This window comes from Dermacentor variabilis, chromosome 3 (genome assembly GCF_050947875.1).
Source record: "Dermacentor variabilis isolate Ectoservices chromosome 3, ASM5094787v1, whole genome shotgun sequence".
NCBI classification, from domain to species: Eukaryota; Metazoa; Arthropoda; class Arachnida; order Ixodida; family Ixodidae; genus Dermacentor; species Dermacentor variabilis.
In genome coordinates this window covers 143,448,457-143,471,414 of record NC_134570.1, presented here as the reverse complement: position 1 = coordinate 143,471,414, position 22,958 = coordinate 143,448,457, and the positions used below count along the sequence as shown (strand labels likewise).

Below are 22,958 nucleotides of genomic sequence, written 5' to 3'. Positions count from 1 at the left end.
ATACAGGGCCGATCGAGGGCTTCACCAAGGTTGGCTACTAAACAGAGATCATTGAGGCCGACGCACCGACTTCGCCTCTCAAGGGTAACAGCGCTAGTGCCCACTTAGACGCACTTCTCCGATCCACCTTTCTGCCCTCCGAATTTCTGGTGTGCCTCGATGCCTGCGCCCTCCTTCCTGTGTGCAGTGGCGCGTGTGCGTTCTTTCGAGGCACCTTTTCGAACTTAGAGTTAGTCTAATAAATACAGAGGAAAGGCTGGGGGAAAATAGTTGCAACCGTAAAGGCGCCGCCATATTGCTACCTCTCTTTTAATGCGACGGCGCATTATCGCTGTCGGTGTTGCCAAGATGCTCCATATAAAGTTGAAGGGCAACACCATCGCCGCACCTTCTATGCTATATGTGCGAGCGAAAGCGTGCGAGAGCAGCCGATGATTTAAAATGCACGGCCTCTTCGTTTATGGGAGTCGAACCCACGATCTTTGATGTTAATTAGGGTGAATTCGGCCATCAATTTGCTTATAAGAAAGCTTGAAGCCGAGGCGAAGAAAAAGCGTCAGCATGAACTTAGGTGCTAATTAAGGCACATTTATTTAAGGCACAGTTCATTAGAACAGAGTTAAGCAACTCGCACTCACCCACTTCTGGTGCGAGTGGAGCCCAAAACATTTGAAGATAGTTGAGCCCACTCGTAGATACGGCGGACTGGTGATATCTCCAACTTAGATTCTAATTGACATTGTGAAGGTCGATAGTCGTGCCAATCACCTCTGGTGGGAGTCGAACCCACGACCGTTTGTGTTAGTTATGAACTTAATTAAGGTACTCTAAACAGTAAAACTACCGACTTTTGGTTGGAGCCAAATGCGTGACCTATGGGGTTAATTAAGGCAAATTTAGCTATTGCTCAGTTAGGTATTATATATGTAATTAAGGCACTCGCACCCACGACGTTTAGTGGGAGTCCAACCCGCTTGGAGATATGAGAAAACTGGCGATATCCCCAAGTAGTATTTCAGTCTGCGTATACTGTGAAGGTAGGGAGTTTGACCCACTACATCTAATGTTAAGTAAGGCGAAGTGAATTGTCGCATAAACTAATAAGATAAATTTAATTAAGGCACTCGCACGCAGCACCTTTTGTGGGAGTCGAATCCATTTTCAGATATGGGAGAACTGGCCACATCTCCAAGTTGGATTGCAATCGAGATCGTCCAGGTCGAGAGTCGGACCCACTACCTCTGTTGTTAATTGAGGCGAAGTGAATAGAGACAAGGTTAAATAAGATATAGGTAATCAAGGCACTCGAAACCACGAGCTTTGGTAGGAGTCGACCCACGATCTTAAGCGTTGTTTAGGGCGATGTCAATTCGCGTTTTAATTAGGGCGCACAAACCCACGAGTTTTGGTGGGGCGAAAGCAAGTAATTAGGAATAACAACGCGTTAGAATGAAAATGTTAAGCAATGTAATTAATGAAGTCACGTGAGTGGGCAGGCTGTTGGCTTCATCTTCAGCATAGGCTTAAGTGACTGTCAACATTTATGTCCTCAACCGCTGACTATTTTTAAGTATTCTTGGCATGACGAATTATCTTTTATACGACTGTCACGTTCACATGGCATATACAAGGCACCTAATCAGCCATTTCATTGTAGTAGTGGTTACAAGATACCTAGACTCCACACTCTTAGTCAAGGGTACACCCTTCGGGGGTTATGTCTGTCATACAACGGTAATCGTCATCTGCCTTGCTTGCGCTTCCTTTCTTGAAAACGCCGCGGCGGCTACTTTCCTGTCGGGAACGCTATGTCATGCTGATAACTCGCATGCAGTTCGTTACTGGGAAGTACCGGGCTCGCATCGTTAAAGAAAGAAAATGCGGACAAAATAGATGATGTTTATGTTGTGTGGCAAGATACAACCCAAAGGGTGTAATTTTGTTTTAGAGTGCAGATACACCTGATCCGTCTGCTGTCGGCTAAGAAGAAGCTATCTTCAAAACGGGAAATTATGCCGGATGCGTTTATAAGTGATTTCTCGCAATGTCACCGGCACAGATAGTGCGCCTTCGCATAACCTCTTCAAAGGAGAAAACGGGTGTCTAGTAATTATTCGCAAAGTATCTGCTTAATACAAACGCTCTAAATGTTTATTTATTGCTATCCATTGGAGGGCTGTTGAATTCAAGCTGATGTCAGCACGTCACAACGCGTCGGGGAGCCATAATAGCACGGGACGTGAGCATCCATGCTCTCCAAGTGCAGTATGCTTCACTGCGGGAGGGAAAGCAACCGAAACTTAAGCTCTTCGACTGCCATCTGTGGGACTGTAGTTTGAACACTTAGGTACCAGTACGGTTTTTATTCGTTGCCAGGCTTTCGCAAAGCACATCAGAACTTCTTCGCCAGTCACCCACCTACATTAGAAATAGTAGGAGAAGGAGCATATAAAACATATCGCTGTGAATTTTTGTTGTCAACCATGGCGACAGCTGTGGCTCGCACTATTGGTCGTATAGTCGTTATGGTAGCGCTGTCACTACCATTTAACTTAATAAACATATAATTATGATAGGAATTTCCCTCAATTACATTTCATCGAAGTTATCAGCCGCTCGCTCCATCAATATTAAGGTCACTCAGACATTATGGCGCCCAAATGCCTGTGTCAGAATGTGCGTGGAGTGACCAAATGGTCAACGAAGAGTCGAGAAGAGCTGCGACACTGCAACGACGCCAAACGCACCTTCCCTGCAGAAAAAAATTATGTTTCATCTTTCTTTCATAAGAATCGGCGGAACACAAAACAGAAACGTGTCTTCACAGAAGCTCTTGCACATGTTCTTCGTGAAGTCGCGGTCAGCTGGAGCGAAAGGCATACGATTTCTAAGTAGGTGAGTGCCTTTCAGATTTGCCTGGCGTGCGCCATACCGTTGGCGAGCGGCGTCGAGGTGCCGAGTCGCTTCAGCGATCGTACGAGCATTTTCTTCCGGGTACATTGGGCGTTGCGCAGCCAGATGGGTTGCAACGCGCTCAACTTGAGGAATACGAGTGGCAGAGCTCGCAGCGGGCGCCGCGAACACGCCGACGGCTTCTGGTTTACGCTGGCGTGTTTCTCGCCAGACGAAAGCGAGGTTCGCCCTTCGACGTCGTTGCCTTTCGGCGCCGCTTACCGCAGTAGCCTTTTTTGTTGGTGTTATTGCAAGCACAGCAGTAGGCGACGTGTAAGCACTACTGATTCATGGTGAAGCTGCACTTCGTAGGCGATGAGGCGTCACAAGGTAATCGACGCGAAAGGCAAACTATGTGCGGAGACTGCGTCGTCACCTCTGCAGAAGGCCTACACAACCTACAGGAGGCTACACCGCGTTGGAGTCTTCGCTGCGCTTAGACAACCGAAGCGCTCATGCTCGGCGCTTATTAGTTTAATGATGCAGTGCTTCACTTCACTACTCTCAAATGGCGGCGCCATTCCTGTCAAAGAGAGCAGATTTACACGTTCGCGCTTACGTCAGGTCCGATACAGGAAACCGACGGTGCACCCGGGCATAAAACACTTTCTTATTATTAAGAAAAACAAGAGCAAGTGAGCGTGGAAGGATTCGGAGGGAGACGGCTAGTGTGGAAGACGGCGCGGGATGGAGGAGATGGTGCCTAGGGTGCGACAGTAGTGGGCTGCCGAATTCCTCGCCGTCCTTTTCCCCTTCTAGAATTGCTGATACTCGATCTGGGCATAACGTCTGTTAGTTAGCTATTAGTTTACTAATGAGATTTGCCGCTGTAAAACCGTATATCAGTTTGATCGTGCTGTGTACGCAATAAAACGACAACGCACGACATGGCCAGGAGGAGCATATGGGCTATTGTTTCCTGAATTGCAGAATAACCTTTTATTGAAAATACCCGAAAATATTCTTCCTGAGTTTCGGTATATATTACGCAGTTCATAGCTAAATGCCTTCTACCAACACCGAAAGAGAGGTAACATGTGTCATTTGTTGATTTAGCATAGGAATACAGGACGAGGAGGAAAAAGTTTAACACGCGACTCGCTTTCTTGTAATAGCACGTGCAGTGGAGAGAGACCATTGTAAGATCTGCGGCCGCAAATATGTCACACATGTGACCTAAATATGTTAAAATGTACACCTATGCATAGGTTCACATATGATGATAGCTGTATGTACAAATTCCAGAAAAAGCCATACCTGGCTTGGCGCAAAATCAATTAGAAATTTTCTGCGTGGTGTTTTCCTCGCACTGATATATTGCTTCCTGAGAATATATTTTTTTCTTTTCGTTGATTATGCTCATTATGCAAGTGTTTCGAGGAATTAGGTAGATAATAAGCACTTATTCATCCTATACGCATAGTATAGACCGCCTGACTCACCTCTTGAATACTTACTAAAATTAAAGGTACATATGTCTAAATACCAGTACAACAAAGTTCTTTTGATTGGCGATTTTAATCTGCCTGGAATAGACTGGGAACGTTTTGATACCTTTTCAACCAATACCAATCATGCATATACTGTGTTTGACATAATGCTCGCATATAATTTGGTACAATTAGTTCATGAATCAGCGCATTATCAAGGCGCCTCTAAATCTTTTTTAGATTTGGTGTTTATTCCTCGTGATTTCGGTACATCCACCGTTGTAATTGATCAAGGGCTGTCTGATCACTGCCTTGTCTCAGGTTCTATTCCCTGGTGCCGCTTTCGCAGACTGCAAACCCGTCCTTTCATTATGTGAAAGACTATACACGTGCCCGTGATGCACGCATTATCGACCACTTAGAAACTTGTCTAACAGATTTTGTTAATACGGATGTTTGCAGTTTGTGGGACCAATTTAAACGCATATGCTTCTACTTCATTGAAAACTTTATACCGTTTAAACGTATGAAGGTGCATAAACATACACCATGGATGACGAGAAGCATCATTCACCTCAAGCGTAAAGCAAAAACATTAAAGAAAAAGCATGCTGATCCCCAACTTATATCCGACACTCTAAATAAACTTGCACGTGCGGTGCTTACTTCGAAAGACTACTACTTCAATACGTCACTCCCAAACTTCATAAAAAATGATCCAAAGAAGTTTTGGAACTATATCAGCGAAAACAAGAAACCCATATCACAGGTTCTTCTCGATGGTTCATTGGTATCTGATCAGACCGCCATTGCACAACACTTCAATGACTATTTCCATAGTGTATTTTCTGCCGATACTGATTCTCTACCCACCAGAAACATGGACCATGCTGTAAATGTAAACTTCATTTCTTATCCTGGCGTCCTTGCTATATTGCTTGACTCTAAGACTAAAACTTCTTGTGGTCCCGACAATATACCGAACATATTTCTTCGTCGCTTTGCCGAGTCTGTTGCTAAATACTTAGTTATTATTTTTCGTGTCTCTCTGCTATCAGCAGAATTGCCAGATGACTGGAAGTCAGCGCGAGTTGTGCCTATATTCAAGAAAGGCGACCGTCTATTAGTACAAAATTATCGCCCGATCTCCTTAACATCTCCGTGTTGTAAACTTATCGAACACATAATAGCTCACAAATTACACGAATTCTTAACAGAAAACACAGTTTTATCAAATCATCAACATGGATTTCGAAAAGGATTTTCTACCACAACACAATTGGTTACTATAGTTCACACCCTTGCAGCTTGTCTAGACACAAACAGTCAAATTAATGTAATATTCCTAGATTACAGCAATAAACGAGGAGAGAGGCGGTTAACCGAGGGTCCCGATTTTTATTAGTCATATCACAAGAAGCCAACAAACACTGACACCAAGGACAACATAGGGGAAATTACTTGTGCTTAATAAATGAAATAAAGAAACGATGAATTAATGGAAATTAAAGTGGAAGAATAAACAACTTGCCGCAGGTGGGAACCGAACCCACAACCTTCGCATTTCGCGTGCGATGCTCTACCAATTGAGCTACCGCGGCGCTGTTTCCCCATCCACTTTCTTGGGTATTTATGTGTACTAGTAGAACCCTGGGAGTGTTAGCCAGTGCCACCACTCACAGACCTTGGCGGCGGACGTGGAACGCCCTTCTTGCCGCAGGCGTCACGAGAACGTGATCTTTTTGGGTGAAGGCAACTGGTCAATAAACCCACACATGCTACCTGAAGGCATCAATGTTGCCGGATTCGAGACCCTCGTTGTGTAATAAACGAGGAGAGAGGGGGTTAACCGAGGGTCCCGATTTTTATTAGTCATATCCCAAGAAGCCAACAAACACTGACACCAAGGACAACATAGGGGAAATTACTTGTGCTTAATAAATGAAATAAAGAAACGATGAATTAATGGAAATTAAAGTGGATGAATAAACAACTTGCCGCAGGTGGGAACCGAACCCACAACCTTCGCATTTCGCGGTGCGATGCTCTACCAATTGAGCTACCGCGGCGCTGTTTCCCCATCCACTTTCTTGGGTATTTATGTGTACTAGTAGAACCCTCGGTTAACCCCCTCTCTCCTCGTTTATTACATAACGAGGGTCTCGAATCCGGCAACATTGATGCCTTCAGGTAGCATGTGTGGGTTTATTGACCAGTTGCCTTCACCCAAAAAGATCACGTTCTCGTGACGCCTGCGGCAAAAAGGGCGTTCCGCGTCCGCCGCCAAGGTCTGTGAGTGGTCGCGCTGGTTAAACACTCCCAGGGTTCTGCTAGTACACATAAATACCCAAGAAAGTGGATGGGGAAACAGCGCCGCGGCAGCTCAATTGGTAGAGCATCGCACCGCGAAATGCGAAGGTTGTGGGTTCGGTTCCCACCTGCGGCAAGTTGTTTTTTCATCCACTCCACTTTAATTTCCATTAATTCATCGTCTCTTTATTTCATTTATTAAGCGCAAGTAATTTCCCCTATGTTGTCCTTGGTGTCAGTGTTTGTTGGCTTCTTGTGATGACTAATAAAAATCGGGACCCTCGGTTAACCCCCTCTCTCCTCTCTCCTCGTTTATTACACAACGAGGGTCTCGAATCCGGCAACATTGATGCCTTCAGGTAGCATGTGTGGGTTTATTGACCAGTTGCCTTCACCCAAAAAGATCACGTTCTCGTGAGGCCTGCGGCAAGAAGGGCGTTCCACGTCCGCCGCCAAGGTCTGTGAGTGGTGGCGCTGGCTATTACACCCAGGGTTCTACTAGTACACATAAATACCCCAGAAAGTGGATGGGGAAACAGCGCCGCGGTAGCTCAATTGGTAGAGCATCGCACGCAAAATGCGAAGGTTGTGGGTTCGGTTCCCACCTGCGGCAAGTTGTTTTTTCATCCACTTTAATTTCCATGAATTCATCGTTTCTTTATTTCATTTATTAAGCACAAGTAATTTCCCCTATGTTGTCCTTGGTGTCAGTGTTTGTTGGCTTCTTGTGATAGATTACAGCAAAGCATTCGATACAGTCCCACACGAAACTAATTACTAAGCTTCGGATGATTGGCATACCACAATTATTCATTTCCTGGATTTCAGACTATCTATACAACCGCAACCAATACGTTCAGGTGGGAGAACAAGTCTCTGGCTGCCTTCCGGTAACTTCTGGCGTTCCGCAGGGGAGCGTACTTGGCCCTCTACTTTTTTTTACTATATATTAACGATATTGTCAATGTCGTTAACACTCCAGTTCAGATTCGTCTATTTGCTGATGACTGTATTTTGTTTGGAGAAGTTACCTGCATTACTGACCAATATGACCTTAACTCTAACTTAGACAACGTGTTGAAATGGTGTGAGCAATGGGGAATGCTTCCTAATGCAACTAAGTGTGTCTATCTCCCCATAACGCGCAAAAAAGTCCCCTTAGACTACACTTACAATTTAGCTGCATCACCTTTACTGAAAGTAATATGCTATAAATATTTAGGCTTAACATTAACGAGTGACTTATCATGCAACTTGCACATAAATAGCATCTGCTCTGCCTCTTTCCGGAAACTATGCCTTCTGCGCCACAAACTCAAGTCTGCTCCGTCTAGTGTTAAACTACTCGCTTACTTTTCCTTAATTAGGCCAAAACTTGAGTATGCCTCCATAGTTTGGGACCCTCACACAAAAATTAACATTAAGAACCTAGAAAGAATTCAAAGAAAAGCAGTGCGATTTATTTACAGTAAATTTAAGGCTATTGACTCCCCCACTGCATTACTAACCGATAACGGTATTGAACTACTACAAATTCGAAGAAAGAAAAGTCGGCTAGAGTTTCTTTCAAACTTAATTAATCATAGGATTGCCTTAGACACCGCAAAATACGTATCCCCCTTGACAAGCAGACCCACTCGGCACCACTACCCTCATTCTCTAACACCTATTTTCGCATGGACTGACACTTTCCGGTACTCTTTTTTTCCACAAACAATAGATGACTGGAATAAACTAACTGAAGCATACCCCCAGCGCCCGTGAGCTGTATTTAATTTGTGTAAATCTTGTTATTTCGTGTATTATTATAGCTGTATTGTAATCAAGTTAAAATTTTTTTTAATCGTCTACCTTACGACGAAACAATTTGTGTGAAAAACGTGTTACACACTTACACATCTTGTTCTTCTGTGTATATCATCTTTGTTTTTTGCTCACCCTGCTTGGACTTCTTGTCCGCAGTATTGTATAAATAAATAAATAAATAAATAAATAAATAAATAAATAAATAAATAAATAAATAAATAAATAAATTTTTCTGCTATACATATGTGCCCTCTTTGAAGGAATGATAGGTGTTGGGAAGTTGCAGGATTAAAGACAAAGAAAGGATATATCGCATGGTATGCTCTCATGTACACGCTATGTGATGTCGCATCCATTTCCAAAACTGTATTACGTAGTCTATATTCACCTTCAACTAATGAAGTTGTCTTATATCTTCTGTATCTTAGGAGAGAATATATTTACTCTGGCGCTAATCTCATGTTTTTATTTTGTAGGAGTAATTCATGCACCAACAAACAACCTCCCTCCTAATTGCCTCGTTACAATGGCTCATGCCCGAAAAAAGCGGTGTATAGTACAGTGGTGCAAAAAGTCAGAGTTGCATAAAATATCGACACTAGGAATGGCTCATACCCCAACAAGCAAGCAAGGACTCGATGGCTGAATATGAATGAGGAAACGAAAAGCAAAAACAAAAGAACAAGCGAAATAAGGAACGAAAAAAGTAGCAAAAGAAAGTACGCAAGAACAAAGATAAAAATGAACAAAGAAAGAACGAACGCAAAGAAGGTGAGAAGAAAAAGAGAACGAAAGAATCTTTAGGTAGCGCATAGGGGCTCGCATGTGTGGTTGAGGAGGTGGACTTGCAGCGTCATAAGTTTACTTCACAATTCCGCTTGCAAGAAGCCTGACTGCACCAATAAATAACTTGATGCATTGCCACATGTGCAGCAAACATGCATACTGTTTGTATATGTTGTTTGTACTTTTACTAATGAATAAATTCTGAAAAATAAATTGCAGATGTTACGGGAGGGTAACATGCGGCGGAAATTTTACAACAATAAAGGGCCCCTATTTCACCGTGTACTGTCATCTTTCCTCTAGCTTTCTTTCCTTTAAGTCAATGCTTAGGCTATTTACCGGTACACCAAGAAATGTGCGCAAGAGGTCAAACGAAAGTGCAAGTGCCGCGCATACCTTGCAAAGAGTTCCGTCGGGCTCCCACAGAAAAATTATCTTTGAAGGTTGTTCGTGCGATAACAGTAGACACGGAAACGTGCACAAGCCCATGGCTGAATTCTGCAAATAGAGGCAAAGACAATAGAAAAGATCCTGACGCTTCCCAGTGAAACAATAATGAACGTTATATTTACAAGTTATGCAGTTACATTTCCGGCATATGACTAGACTGAAAGCCGCGTCGTTACCGCAAGAATGTTTTTGATGTGGTCGATATTAGTCTAAATATTGGAGCAATGCCACACTAGAATAGACAATTTTTACCCGCAATATCCCTAACATGAGGATATATTTAAAATTATCGTTTTCTAATTTTGGTGAGCATCTCAAAACTGTTTAATTCACTTTTTGACTTCCAGAAGAAACATTTATTCACAGGGAACATTAACGACATTATGAAGTGGCACACTACATATCTACGGCAGAAAAACATTTGACGGAGAAAAAATGAGGGACTGATGAAAAATCGATGAGTGTAAATTCTGTACGATTTACATCCTAGCAAGGAAACGTGGTCGAACTATTTCCTTTCCTTTCTTGATTTACTCATTTAATACTCCTCAAAGGGTCCGTGAACCATGGCATTACTTCTGGTGCCTTCGTCATTTCATTTGAGCAATACAGAAGTGCTAACTCGAGATTACAATCGACAATTCCCATCACAACATATGCTCTGATCTTTCAGAAGTAGGCCTTGTACTCCGCTTTATGTCTCTACCATGTTTCAGCTCGCAATTATTACCACTCTAGCAAACTCGCTCACATTCACGCTACCTTACATTGTATATGACTGGAATCAATAATCAAGCTCTTTTAGAAGTATTATTCCTATAAGAATCGCTAAATATAATAGGAATTGGACAATTATGTAAAAATTGCAACAGCGTACTGCAACGCGAATACTTCCCTTGAGCCATATACTTACAATGACAGGTGTAAAAAGTGGACGACAGTATGGTTCCGTTCGGTAAATTCCGTCATACTGACACACTGTTCCTGAATGCAAAACAGAAAAAAAGTAATTTTATTTTGAGGTGAGCGCTAAGCTATTGAAGAAGTGTTCACTACTGCTAGCGGTTAATAAAGCATGATATGCCCACCAACGAGGCGCAATGGCCGTCATTCGCTGCTTACGATAATGTGGAAACTGTAAGACAAAATATGTGTGCTCATCTTCTTTTTTTCAAGAAAGAACTGCCATTACAATACTGATACTAGAACTTCAAACCACTACTGCCGGTGGCCACAGTGTGGTGAATTTTTTTTCTAGAGGTGGCACAAAACAATGACACAGGACCTTTAACCACTTTCGAAAGGAAACTAGAATTTGTTTTTCGATACGTGATTATTTCATCTAGGTGTGCAACATGAAATACAAGTGAAATTTGGCTGAAGTAAAAAAAAATCATTAACCGAGCAACTTTGTGAAGGCGTATGACGAGCGAAACTGCTTTGCACACGATACAGATGCGTCACAGAACCTTGAACAAAGGTACGAGCACATTTGTTGCCATGAGCGGTGGTAATCGTGGTGATAGGTACACACACACATTGTCCTATATATTAATTACATCAGATTCGCATATAGTCTGGACTCCCGAGGAGCGAAGCGCCCACGAAGAGCGACGGCAGGAAGACAGACCGGAATGCAATCGTCACCGGCGGGCGGCAAACACCACCGTGCACCAAACGGCAAGTGCATGCGGGACGTCGCTCTTCGTAGGCGCGTTGCTCGTCTGGAGTCCGGACTATACGCGGCATCCCGATTACGACGACGGAAGAGAAGGGAAATTCTAAGTGGAGAACGGCACCTTGTCGTTCTGGCCTCTTTATAAACATTCGCGTGGACGACCCGGCCACCGCCCCGAGGAGCCACATGAATGCGGACAAGCGTGGCATTATAACGGCACCGCCACCACGGGAGAGTCGAAGGAAAAGAATGCAGACCCGCTAGTGCTTGGAACGGCGACAAAGAGAGGGCGGTGCGAACATAAGCATGGCTAACGCAGGTCGGTCTTTTGTGCTAAGCCTGTTATACTAATAATTGCTCTAACAATTCTTTTAGGCATTTTGTTTGCGTTTTACCGTATACACATTTGATCCCATTCTCTTTTGTAACTTCGTCACCCCTTGTAATGATGTCTTGTAACTAGAATAACCGAAAATTCTGTTCTTATCCTTGATCCTGGGACCTCTTTGGGTCCCAGGTGTTACAAGGGTAGTTCAAGAGGGCGTTACAGGTCTCGGAGCCCACTACCCGGAGTCCCCAAGGGTACGTGCCGTTGCGCTTCCGACTCTTTTTCCACTATCACCAGAATCAGCCCCCATTTTTGTTGAGACAGAACTAAGATGCATGGAACCCTAGCCATAAATAGCTTCGTTGTAATAAGTGGACAGTACTATTTTGGTTTTCTAAAAAACAGTGCCTGATACAAGGCTTTTTGACATCGCCAGTTGCACAGCTGTGAAGGAACCGTTGCAGCCTGTACGCTTCTTTGCTCTATCTTTTCACTTCGAAATCATCAACAAGGATCTGCCACGTGTCCCATATTGCCTATATTGTCACGTACATAATATATGGCCGTTGTGTGGTTTCACCACTTGAACTGAAAGTGAGGACGACCAAGTGAGCTGAGTGGCGATGCCGGCACGTTTTTGCTGTCAGCGATGACGCTAGATTAAAGCTGCGTGCTTTCGATAGATTAAAGTCAATAGTTCTTCAATATCATAGCATAACTGGCAGAGGTGTGCGGTAATCAGTTTCCTGCACTGCAACCAACAAGATTCTGCCAATTGCGATCGCAACACTTTGTAACTGTTGGAAGCGGCCTGGCGAGGTAGCTCGCGGGCCCATGGTTTATTTAGTCCTGCCAGCCATGTTGCCACGGAATCGCAGTAGTTGCAGCTACCGCGGCCGGTCAGGCCGAGTTCCTCAGCTTTTTCTATCCCCGCGCTACATGCTCGTGATCCATATTCTTCTTCAGCGGCTCTGGAGGCCATAGTAGCGCCGCTACAGGGTACCCAAGTAGTGCCAAGCAGGCGTGAAATGTGTGAAAAAGGTGCGTGTTGTCTCGTGCATTGCGACTCGGCATGCGGAGTTGAGGCGTATTGGCCGGTTATGGCGAATGCCGCGACTTGGGTACAGATAGCGCATGTGTTGGTCACTCACGCTGTTGGCATAAAAGTGATGGTCGAGCCTAAGTAACTAGATGCAAAGCCGCTTCTGCAAAGCATAGGTAAGCCAACTATTTGTTAGGGGTTTTTATGTTTCCATGCGAAAAGTGTTCTGTTTCTTCTATTTTGCACTCCGGGTAGCTGGGAACTAGTCAAGCTGACTTCTCAGCTTTTCTCCCGCACTCCCTCACTTCATGAGTGAAATAAAGATTATTATTATTATTATTATTATTATTATTATTATTATTATTATTATTATTATTATTATTATTATTATTATTATTATTATTATTATTATTATTATTATTATTATTGTTATCCTCGGAAGGCGTCACAACAGAACATCAGAAAGATCGCCTGCTGCTGCTTCCAGCAAAGCCTCAAATTCCAATAGCACTGGGGTTCCTGTGGTCACTTGAAGGTGTCGCAAAGATCATGCTTGCGGCGCCACCGTGCCTCCGAGAGTGAAATTTGCGCCTGGTAGTGTCGGTGCGACAGGGTCAATTGTTGATGAGTTAGGTGCCCTCGAACGGAAAGCGGACAGCTTGCGGGGACATGTCCAAGGAAGGAGAGCGGCGAGCGGTAGAACAGCTACATGCGCTTCCCTTTGTACTAGTGAATTCCTTGGAAAGAGGCGTCACGCAGCTGCATTTGATGTGGGGAGGAGGCTCATGACCCCAGTAGAGCTTATATTCTGGGTGCGGCGCGTGCTGACGATCAGTACGGGTTGACGCATAAGATGTAGTGCTACAATACGCGGAATAACGCGACTGTTTAAATGGCGAGAACTGTTCTGAATGAGCTATCGAGGTGGCGTAGTGAGCAAGGACGATTCCCGCACGCGCCTGTGGAAATCGGGGCCGGGGGTGGCAGCCGGAACCTGGAATGCAGCCCGAGCCTGGATTAACACGGCAAGCTGGGCTAGTTGGCGATTGCACAGGTTCAACCGCGAGATTGTGGAAGCCTACTTAATGCATGTAAACTGAGACGCAGGCGTCACCCAGGCCTCTATTACTCTGCAGGGCAAAGCAACTGATTTTTTGAATAGCAAGATAAGCTTACACCCTTGTGAACGTCATTTTCCATGTGTTTACATTTTCTGTACCTAGTAGTCCCTTCTATGAAAAAAAAAACCATTTGTTAGTCTGCGCTCGTATTGTGTACTTCCTGTCGTCTTTCGTCCGGGTTGCGCTGCCCACCCATAGGAACGGAGCCTGGAACCTTGTTGAGGAGAAAGTGGCTCTTCCACTAGATAAACGATACGTCCAACATGTCGGTGTAGAATTCCCAGACACCCTACAAACGTGGGACATCCGCCACACACGTGCGCCTGTGTCACTCTCGACTTAGTAGAGTGGGTGCGCTGAGGTCTGGCTGTGCTCTGTCATTCGGGTCATGAAATTATGGGAAGCAGCACGAAGAGGTAGCCGCCATGCCCACGCCTTATTTAGCAGGCCAGCCATGGTGCCACGGGATCCAGGGAGCTGCGGCTGCCACGGCCACTCAAATCGAACGCCTAGCGTGGTCTCTTCTCGTGCTACATGCTCGTTGACCGTTTTCTTCTTTTCCGGCTCTCGACGCGATAGTGTTGCTGCTCCAGAACAACCCGTAGACATACTGCGCAGCCAGTGATAGCTAGGACAACCACCAGCATCGATCCTTGCTCAGACCATTCGAGAAAGATATCAACGCATACAATGGCCAGCCAGATTGGCTAAACCGCCAGAATAATTGCCAGTGTCAACGAATGGGACGACCACTGGAAGCTCCGGTATGTCTATATCGCCCTTCATGACTAGGCGCACAGCAGGTTTCAAAACCAGGAAGCTAGCTTGGCGACCTTGCAAGGATTTCATTGCAAGCTGCGAAAGAATCATAGAAGTTTGCACCCTCGGGAGCAAGCTGAACGTACGCTCATTTCAAGAAATCAGAGACAAAAAGCGGTGCCATGTTCGATGAGGAGATGTCGCCGTTATTCCGGAGAGAAGACCACGGAGTAAAGGAAGAAAACCCGCGTGTTTATTTGAGGGGGAATAAGCAGTTGTTGCGCATGTTGCGTTAGCAGCCCACCAGGTGCACTAGGTGAATTCCTGAATGAAGGAGCAACAATGGAGCATATGCCGAGGCAGCGGTTTTCGCAGTACGAGAACCCTAGCAACTCTGCATTTCTTGTAACCCACGGCAACCCCTGATTTGACAAGCCGTGGGGAACTAGATCATTGTATTTTGCATGAGCTGCAAAACGCTCGTTCAGTGCCTACGCTGTCCTACATGACTGATTTGACTGATGCCGTCCTCGAAGAAGTCCGGCAGCTGGTGCAACCGCTAGTCACTCCGCTATCCGAGGCCTCTTTCATCATCGTCATTATCAGGCAACTTTTATGTCCACTGCAGGAAAAACGCCTCTTCCTGTGATCTTCAGTTACCCCTGTCCTGCACCAGCTGATTTTAAATGGCGCCTGAAAATATCTTAATTTCATCACCGCAGCTAGTTTTCTACCGTGTTGGACTGTGCTTCAATTCTCTCGGCTCCAATTCCGCAGCTCTAATGGTCAACCGGTCATCCACCTTACGCATTACAGGGCCTGCCCGGCTCAATTTTCAAGATCAATTAGAGTATCGGCTATCCAGGTTTGCTCTCAGATTTGCACCGCTCTTTTCCTGTCTCTTAAAGTTAACATTTCTGGTTCCATCGCTCTTTGCGTGGTCCTTAATTTGTTATCGAGCTTTTTTGTCAAACTCCAAGTTTATGCTCCTTATGTTAGCACAAGTAAAATGCAGCGATTGTGTTCCTTTCTGTACAGTGATAGTGGTAAGCTCCCAGTCAGGATTCAGCAAATCCTGTCCTGTGCACTCTCATCCCAGTTTTATTCTTCCGTAAATTCCTTTCTCTTGATCCTGGTCCCCAGTGAGTAATGGACATAGATAAACGTCCTTTCTTATAGTCTAGAGAGTGGCCAGTGATCATGCACTTGTATTGCCTTGTCAGGTTTTTTTAGTTATCTTTATCGTCCACAGATTAATTTTCAACCTCACTCTTACACTTATGCTGTTTAGGTACTCCATCATTTCCTGTAATTCGTCCCCAGTGTTGTTCAACAGGATAATATCTCCAAACCCCAGGTTGCTGAGATATTCACCGTTCATCCTCACTCCTAAGCTTTCCCAGTTTAACAGCTTGAACACTTCTTCCAAGCATGCAGTGAATAGCTTCGGAACGATTCTATCTCCTTGCCTGACCGCTTTCTTTATTGCGATCTTTCTACTTTTTGTGTCGAGAGCCAGGATTGCAGTGAAATTATTGTAGATATTTTCCTAGGTATTCATTTATGCCTCCTGTACTCCTTTATTACGTAATGTCTCTATGACTGCTGATTTCTATACTGAATCAAATGTCCTTCCACGATCTATGAAAGTCATATAGAGAGGCTGATTGTACTTTGCAGTTTCTCGATTACCTGATTGATGACATGTATATGAACCATTGTAGAGTATCGCTTCCTGAAGTTAGCCTGTTCTCTTGGTTTAAGGAAGTGTTGCTCTTATTCTGTAGGAAATTATTTTACGAATGTGTTATACAATACTGGAAGTAAGCGAATGCACCTATAATTTTCAGTTTTTAACGTCTACCTTGTTGTGGATTAGTGTAATGTCAGCACTCTTCCACTTCCCTGGAACACTTGAAGTTGTGATACATTGCGTATAAAGGGCCACAAGCTTTTCAAACATGATATCTTCTCTATCTTTGAATAAACAGACTGTAATCCCATCTTCTCCTACAGCTTTGCCCCGGGTCATGTCTTGCAAGGCAGTTCTAACTTCATCTTTAGTTATATAAGGAGCCTGTTTATCCTTTGCCCTACTACTTCGAGCGAACGTAGCTTGGCTACACTGGATACTGTACAGGCTATTATAGATTTCTTCCGCTGCTTTTACTACATCTTCCAAATTGCTGATGATATTCCCCTGCTTATCCTTCAGAGCTTAAATCTTGGCTTGTCCCACGCCAAGTTTTTCTTCTCACTGATTTCATGTTGCCTCCATTGTTTAGCCCTTCCTCATTCTTTCTCACATTATAATTATGAATATTATTATTTTCTCCTTGTTCGTCAGGTTTGAGAATTCCGTGAATTCTATCTCATACAACGAGTTAGACACCTTTATGCTTTGTCGTTTCTTTATGAGGTCCTTTGTTACTTCAGAAAGCTTACCTACTGGTTGCCTTGATGGTTGACCTCCCACTTCAATTGCCGCTTCTTAAGCCGGCCTTGTTACGTTTCTTTCTTTACCTCTATGTCCTCTTCATCTCTCTGCTCTAAAGCTGTATATTTGTTTGCAAGCACCAACATAATTTGGTCAGCTTTTGCCTTTAATGCGTCTAGGTTGAGCTGTTTCTTCTTGACTGATTTTATGCTTTCTTTTTTCATATTAAGAGAATTTTTATAGCTCACTAACCTATTACCAATCCACTTTACCGCACATAACACTTCTAGATCCTACACTAAGCTGGGATCAGCAGAGAGTACGAAACTAATTAATTTCTTGCTTCTCCATTAGGGCATTTCTAGGTCAGCTTCCTGTTGCTACGCTTCCTGAAGAAGGTATTCATTATTCGCCGCTTATTCCTTTCCACAAATTCTACCAACGTCTATCCTTTAGATTTTCTAGAATCGATGCCGTAGTAGCCAATTGTCTGTTCACCAGCCTGCCTTTCCCCACTTTTGCAAGTCGCTCATGACGACAGTAGACTGAGTCAGCGCTTACGCATCGCTAATTAAACTCCACATAAAACTGTTCTATTTCATCGTCATCGTGAGTGGAGGTGGAAGCATATGCTTGTACTACCTTTATTCTACACATCCTACTCAGCTTTATTACGTCTACTGCTACCCTATTAATAATGCTGCAGAATTCGTCAATGTCGCCCCATATGCCCTTATAAATTAACAGTCGGTGCCATTTCGGTCTCTTATATGGAAGTCCACTGTTGCAGAGGACGTGGCCATCAGTCAGCACACTATAAGCCTCCCCTGTTCTTGTAACCTCATTACGGCCAATATTATCCCATGCAATGCCTGATAATTCCTCAAAGTGTCCTGGTAAGCTAGCTTCACTCGAGAGGGTTCATGTGCTGCACGTTGCCAGGTTTAGTTTCGAGTGGTGGCCTCTCGGGGTCTAGAGGTTCTTAGCACCATCTAGCATGTCACAAGTCTGACTGTAGCCGTGGTTGCTCCACAGCCACTGCGAAATGATGGCCGTGGGTTAATTATAGAGGTTATTAGGGAGGTACTGGGTAAATACTGCACAACGCAGGCCAATTTCTTTTCTGTTGAGGGAGTGTCTTTGTATAAGCTCACAACCCTTTTACGTACACATAAGCCTTACGCGCCTTAATGCCGGCAGTCAGCTATCCATCCAAGAAAGGTATGACGCAGTATTTCTCGAGCCAGCTTCATTACGCAAGCCCAAATATACGCGTGCAGAAAGTCAGATTGGGGTAGGCTTCTGAAAACGAGCCACCATTGTTATCAGACAAGCCACCTATATCAAGAGTACTTATACCGGCACATATGCTGGCTTCTGCCAAGAGGCACGTCGACCCCATGATGGTGAGGAGCCCCTAGCTATTGCTAAGTACTTGGAAAGCCAGCAGTCCCCAGCTCATCCGAGCCATCGGTCTCGCTCTCATCTCCTCGGCACTCAATGTTACTTGGCCAACGCTCGACCTTTGCTCATGGTGTTGGTGGCAAATCAAGTAGGTGGCCTGGTCCACGCCGCTGAAACCAGCTGCCGTGACATCCGGGGTTGGGTCGCTGTTGACATATATATAAGACATACTGCTGGTACGATACCTTTACCAACCGTCGACTAATTCTTTTCACAGCCGCATGCCGTCGGCGCCAATCGTGTTTCTCTTGATGCCCCGCTCAAGTCGACTATTACCAGGTTTATCTTCGGTTTACCTTCGACAATTACTTTCGTTTACGCTGGTGCCGGTCATCTTATTGTGAGTGCCGAGCTAGCTGCCGAATTGTTAAATCTCACGACCCCATTGCACAAACCAAGGCGCCCTACAGCAGGTGGTCATCTTTTGACGCCAATTGGGAGAAGGCGCTATGCTCCAAATTCGTTAGTCACCGTACGTTGCCTCCTTCATCTATTTAGGCGGGTGTTCCCGGAAAGTTTTGCTTGGGATAAATTTTCGTGACGAGCGCCGAGCAGTTATGGATTTTGCGTTTTCGGACAGCTGCTTCTGACAACGTTACCTGACAGCCCCATCCACGGAATACATTATGTTAATGCGCACAAGACAGTACTGCGATTCGTAGATGGCTTTGAGGCACTGCCGCTGCTAACCAGTATGTCCGTAACAGTTCATAGCGACTGCAATCATAGCAATAGCGGCATCGCTGAAGCAAACCTATTGGTGCTTTTGATACGGCAAGACTGCGTCGTCCATGACATCATTGGACTGAACAGCAATACGACTAAGGTTTTAGTTACAATCTTCAGCGGTGAATACCAACACCTGGTAAAACAAACGGCTATCACTCACTTTGAAGACATTTTCGATGCTCCAGATACTATACTCGCGGAGGTTTCTGCAGCCTTCAAAAACGATATTGCGTTTATAATTACAGTTGACAAAAATCATAAGCGTTGAGTAACAGCGAAAAATTGTAAACAGTGTTTTATGCATGTTCACCAACAAATGTGGCACCGCAAATTTAGCTGAAGTAAAGCAGACCCCATCACGAAGGACTGTAATAAAAGAGACACGAATGCGCCGATATTTCGTCAGCACGCCTGCCGAATGTTACAAAAGGAGCAAGAGACGATTCTCTTTAATGCGAAGCAAACGATCGACGACGAGGTAGTTTAATCCTCGAACAGACTATTGCCGTCCCTCGCAGTACTTGAGAAGAAAAAACAGAACGACTTTCTTCCATTTTGTCTCAGTTACCGCAAACTGAACAAGCTGACAGGAAAAGATGTCTACTCTCTTCCCTGCATAGACGACGCTAGGCATCCGTGGACATGCTCGTCGATGAACTCTTATCAATGAATTAACGAAGCATATACTGGCATGTCGAACTTCACGAATGTGATCGCGAAAACAGCGCACCTGCTATCTTACAAACGATGGACAACTTGCTACATGAGAATCGTGTTTCTTGACTTAGACGACGTTGTTGTTTTTCCTCAGACATTTGCGGAACACTTGAAGCGACTTGAGTCAATTTTACCAGCAATTAGGTCAGCAGCTAGTTTACTTAAAGCAGAGAAATCTCATTTTAGTTATCGAGAGCAGACGTTCCTCGGCCATGCTGTTAGCCATAATGGCGTTTTCTAAGATTGCAGGGCGTTTAACCCTTTTATCAAACAAGGGTATCCCGTTTCTCGTGCTCCAGAGCAGACGCGCTCTTAGAATTTCAGCAGCTCTTCCAGGCACCGTCCTTACGTGGACGCATTGATGAAGGTAGCGACACTTAACTGCACACTGAGCTGCCACATGCAGTTAATTATGCAGTGGCAAGCTTGCGTTAAGGGTGCTATTGCTTACGCTAATGCATTTTAACAGCTGAAGAAGCAAACTACTGTACCACTGAATATGAATGCTTAACTTTTTGTTTGGACGATAGCTAAGTTCTAGCCGTATTGATAGAGGCGTCTGTTCAGAGCGGTTACCGACCATCATACCCTCTATTGGCTAGCCACTCTCAAAAGACCGTTTCGCACGTCTCGCCAGGTTGAGCCTTTGTCTTTGATGAGAATTTGACTTAACAGTCGTCTACAAGTATGGTTGTAGGCAGACTGATGTTGGGTGCCTTTCGCGTGCTCCACTTTCAACGGCGTCGAGTGATACCCTGAAGAGGGTCGTCTTCTATGCACTGTCAATATATCTGACTAGGCTCAGTAGAGCGGGAGGATTTGTAAGGATCGACTATATTGAAAGCCGGTCCTCACATCCCCGGACTCGTCAACACTGGTCTAAGTTCAACCAGAAAGCCGAGAGTTGCGTAAAAACTCGTCGCAATTGCCAGCGTCGAAATGTTTCACCTAGTTCCCAGCCCATTTCCTGAAGCCTGTTGCCCCACCAACATAAGAATTTCAACAAATCGGCGTGGAGTTTCTCGCGCAGTTGCCCAAGTCTTTTGCCGGACACCGCTGCATCGTAGTTGCCATCGATTTTCTGACGCGGTAGAGCCATACTAAAGCCCTTCAGCGAGCCACTGCCCGTAATATTACCCGCCTTTTCATTGAAAGCCACGTCCTCTGGCATGGTGAATCAACCAGCAGCAGTCACAGCGACCACGTTACTGCTTTTACAGCAGACATGATGCAAGACGTAATGACGCTTTGTGGAACAGCTCATCGCCGAGCCGCCGCATATCATCCTCAGGACAATGACCTCACATTGAGGTTGAAAAGGACGATCACTGACACGGCTTCCATGCATGTCGACTGCGAAATCAAGAACTGGGACGACGTGTAGCCTTATGCTATGTTCGCATACAAAACTGGTGTTCTAGAAACTACTCCATTCATTTTTTTCCGGTCGCTCCATGCACCTGAGGTAACTACTATGCTGGTAGCCGTAGTCTTATCCGATTGATCCGATATTATCATTGATGCGGATGAACTTACGCAACTCTCATACGCATCGCGCAGGCTTAAACGTCAATGAATTCAGAATATGCAATGCACGAACTCCCAGAGGTATAACGCTCACGATCCCAAGGTTAGCTGCCAACCTGGTAATCAAGTATGCGTTTGGACACCCATTCGCCACTACAATCGATCGGGAAAGTTACTGCACCGCTACTTCGGTGTTTATAGAGCCCGGCGTCGTTTCAGCGACATCAACTAGAAAGTTCCCCTTGAAGGCACATATTGGCGATGCCGTCAAGTGCAGCAGAAGGGCATTGTATATTTCTGCACGATGAAATCGCATCACCCCCTTTGACGAGGTCATCTCAATTCCACTCTCTTTCCGCCTTCTTGCGGCCTGAAAGAGAGTGGAAGTTAGAATACCTTTTCGCAAACTTAATCAGTATTACATTGTGTGAACTTTGTATTTTTTCTTTCTATAATGCATCTGAAGCAGCTAGACAATGCTTTCTGGAATGGGTGTATGTAGATGCAGAAAAGTTGGCCGTTTTGTGGAATTACAGCTTTTTCGAAAGGTGAAAGTAACAAAGTGAGTGTAAATGACAAAGAGGACGCGTGGTTGGCGAATCCGTCGGATTGAAGCTATGTGCTTGTTTTACTTAATAGTTAAATATTAGTTATTTAAATTATTCATTATTAGATAACGTATAAGTTAATAGCTCTTGCATATAATGACGTAACCATAAGATCATGTTTGAGAAGAAGCGGAAAGCTCCTGCAACAATGCTCAATTAAACAGGCGTTTTCGTAATATTTGACCTACAAAATAGAAAGTATAAACAGAGTGCAGAATTTAGGATCCTGATAGTTTGCTTCGCTGAGATGTCTGGGGTTTCTGATCTTCAACTTACCCCTTGTAGACCGTCCAATTTGGTGCTAAATATATAATGGCTTTCTTTATATATATCTACTAGAAACGCTTGAACTTTCGCTAAAGTAACGATTTATTTTACTCACCTCGTATGAAGAACAGAACTGTTAAAAAACGCACAATAGTAGAAATCTTCAGCATAAAAAACGTTAGAAGAGGTTGGCTAGCAAACATTTCAATAGCTGATGAAGTAGTTCAGTATGCAACATTGGGCGAAGACCTGCTATTTGAAAGAGTTCTTCTTGCCGTTGATTCCCCTTCAGGACAAGGGTTATTGTAAATGACAACTGTGTCAAGCTGCTTGAAGCTTCGCTTTAACCCCTGCGTTCTATCCATTGTTCCACTCTGCAGAAGCTGTCAAACCCACGCAGAACTGCGTAAGCAGTTGCATTTGCTGACCGAATAGCTCTAGTACACTACACGCATGACGACATGGCATTTCTTCAGTCGTAACAGAAGCTTCATCCTCATCTGTAAAATGTATGTAAAAATATGAAATGCGCAGGCCAAAATCGCTT

The 22,958-nt window shown here is 44.4% G+C and overlaps 1 protein-coding gene and 3 non-coding genes across 5 annotated transcripts in view; 2 read left to right on the top strand and 2 right to left on the bottom strand.

Moving 5' to 3' along the window:
* Positions 1-22,698, bottom strand: part of LOC142576354 (uncharacterized) — a 33,336-nt gene extending 10,638 nt beyond the window's left edge. The window contains exons 1-3 of one of the 2 annotated variants that reach the window (XM_075686454.1): positions 22,527-22,698; positions 10,648-10,718; positions 9,681-9,782 (exon numbers count right to left, since the gene is read on the bottom strand). In XM_075686454.1, the coding sequence (XP_075542569.1) occupies positions 9,681-9,782; positions 10,648-10,718; positions 22,527-22,614 (261 nt within the window). In that variant the 5' untranslated portion in view covers positions 22,615-22,698. The remainder of the gene's footprint in view (positions 1-9,680; positions 9,783-10,647; positions 10,719-22,526) is intronic. The other variant, XM_075686455.1, reaches the window with a different exon arrangement.
* On the bottom strand, positions 6,378-6,451 carry TRNAR-GCG (transfer RNA arginine (anticodon GCG)). Its single transcript has one exon. It is a non-coding gene; the product is annotated as a tRNA-Arg (tRNA).
* Positions 6,755-6,828, top strand: TRNAR-GCG (transfer RNA arginine (anticodon GCG)). The gene has a single exon. It is a non-coding gene; the product is annotated as a tRNA-Arg (tRNA).
* On the top strand, positions 7,233-7,305 carry TRNAL-CAA (transfer RNA leucine (anticodon CAA)). Its single transcript has one exon. It is a non-coding gene; the product is annotated as a tRNA-Leu (tRNA).
* Positions 22,699-22,958: the final 260 nt, after the last annotated feature.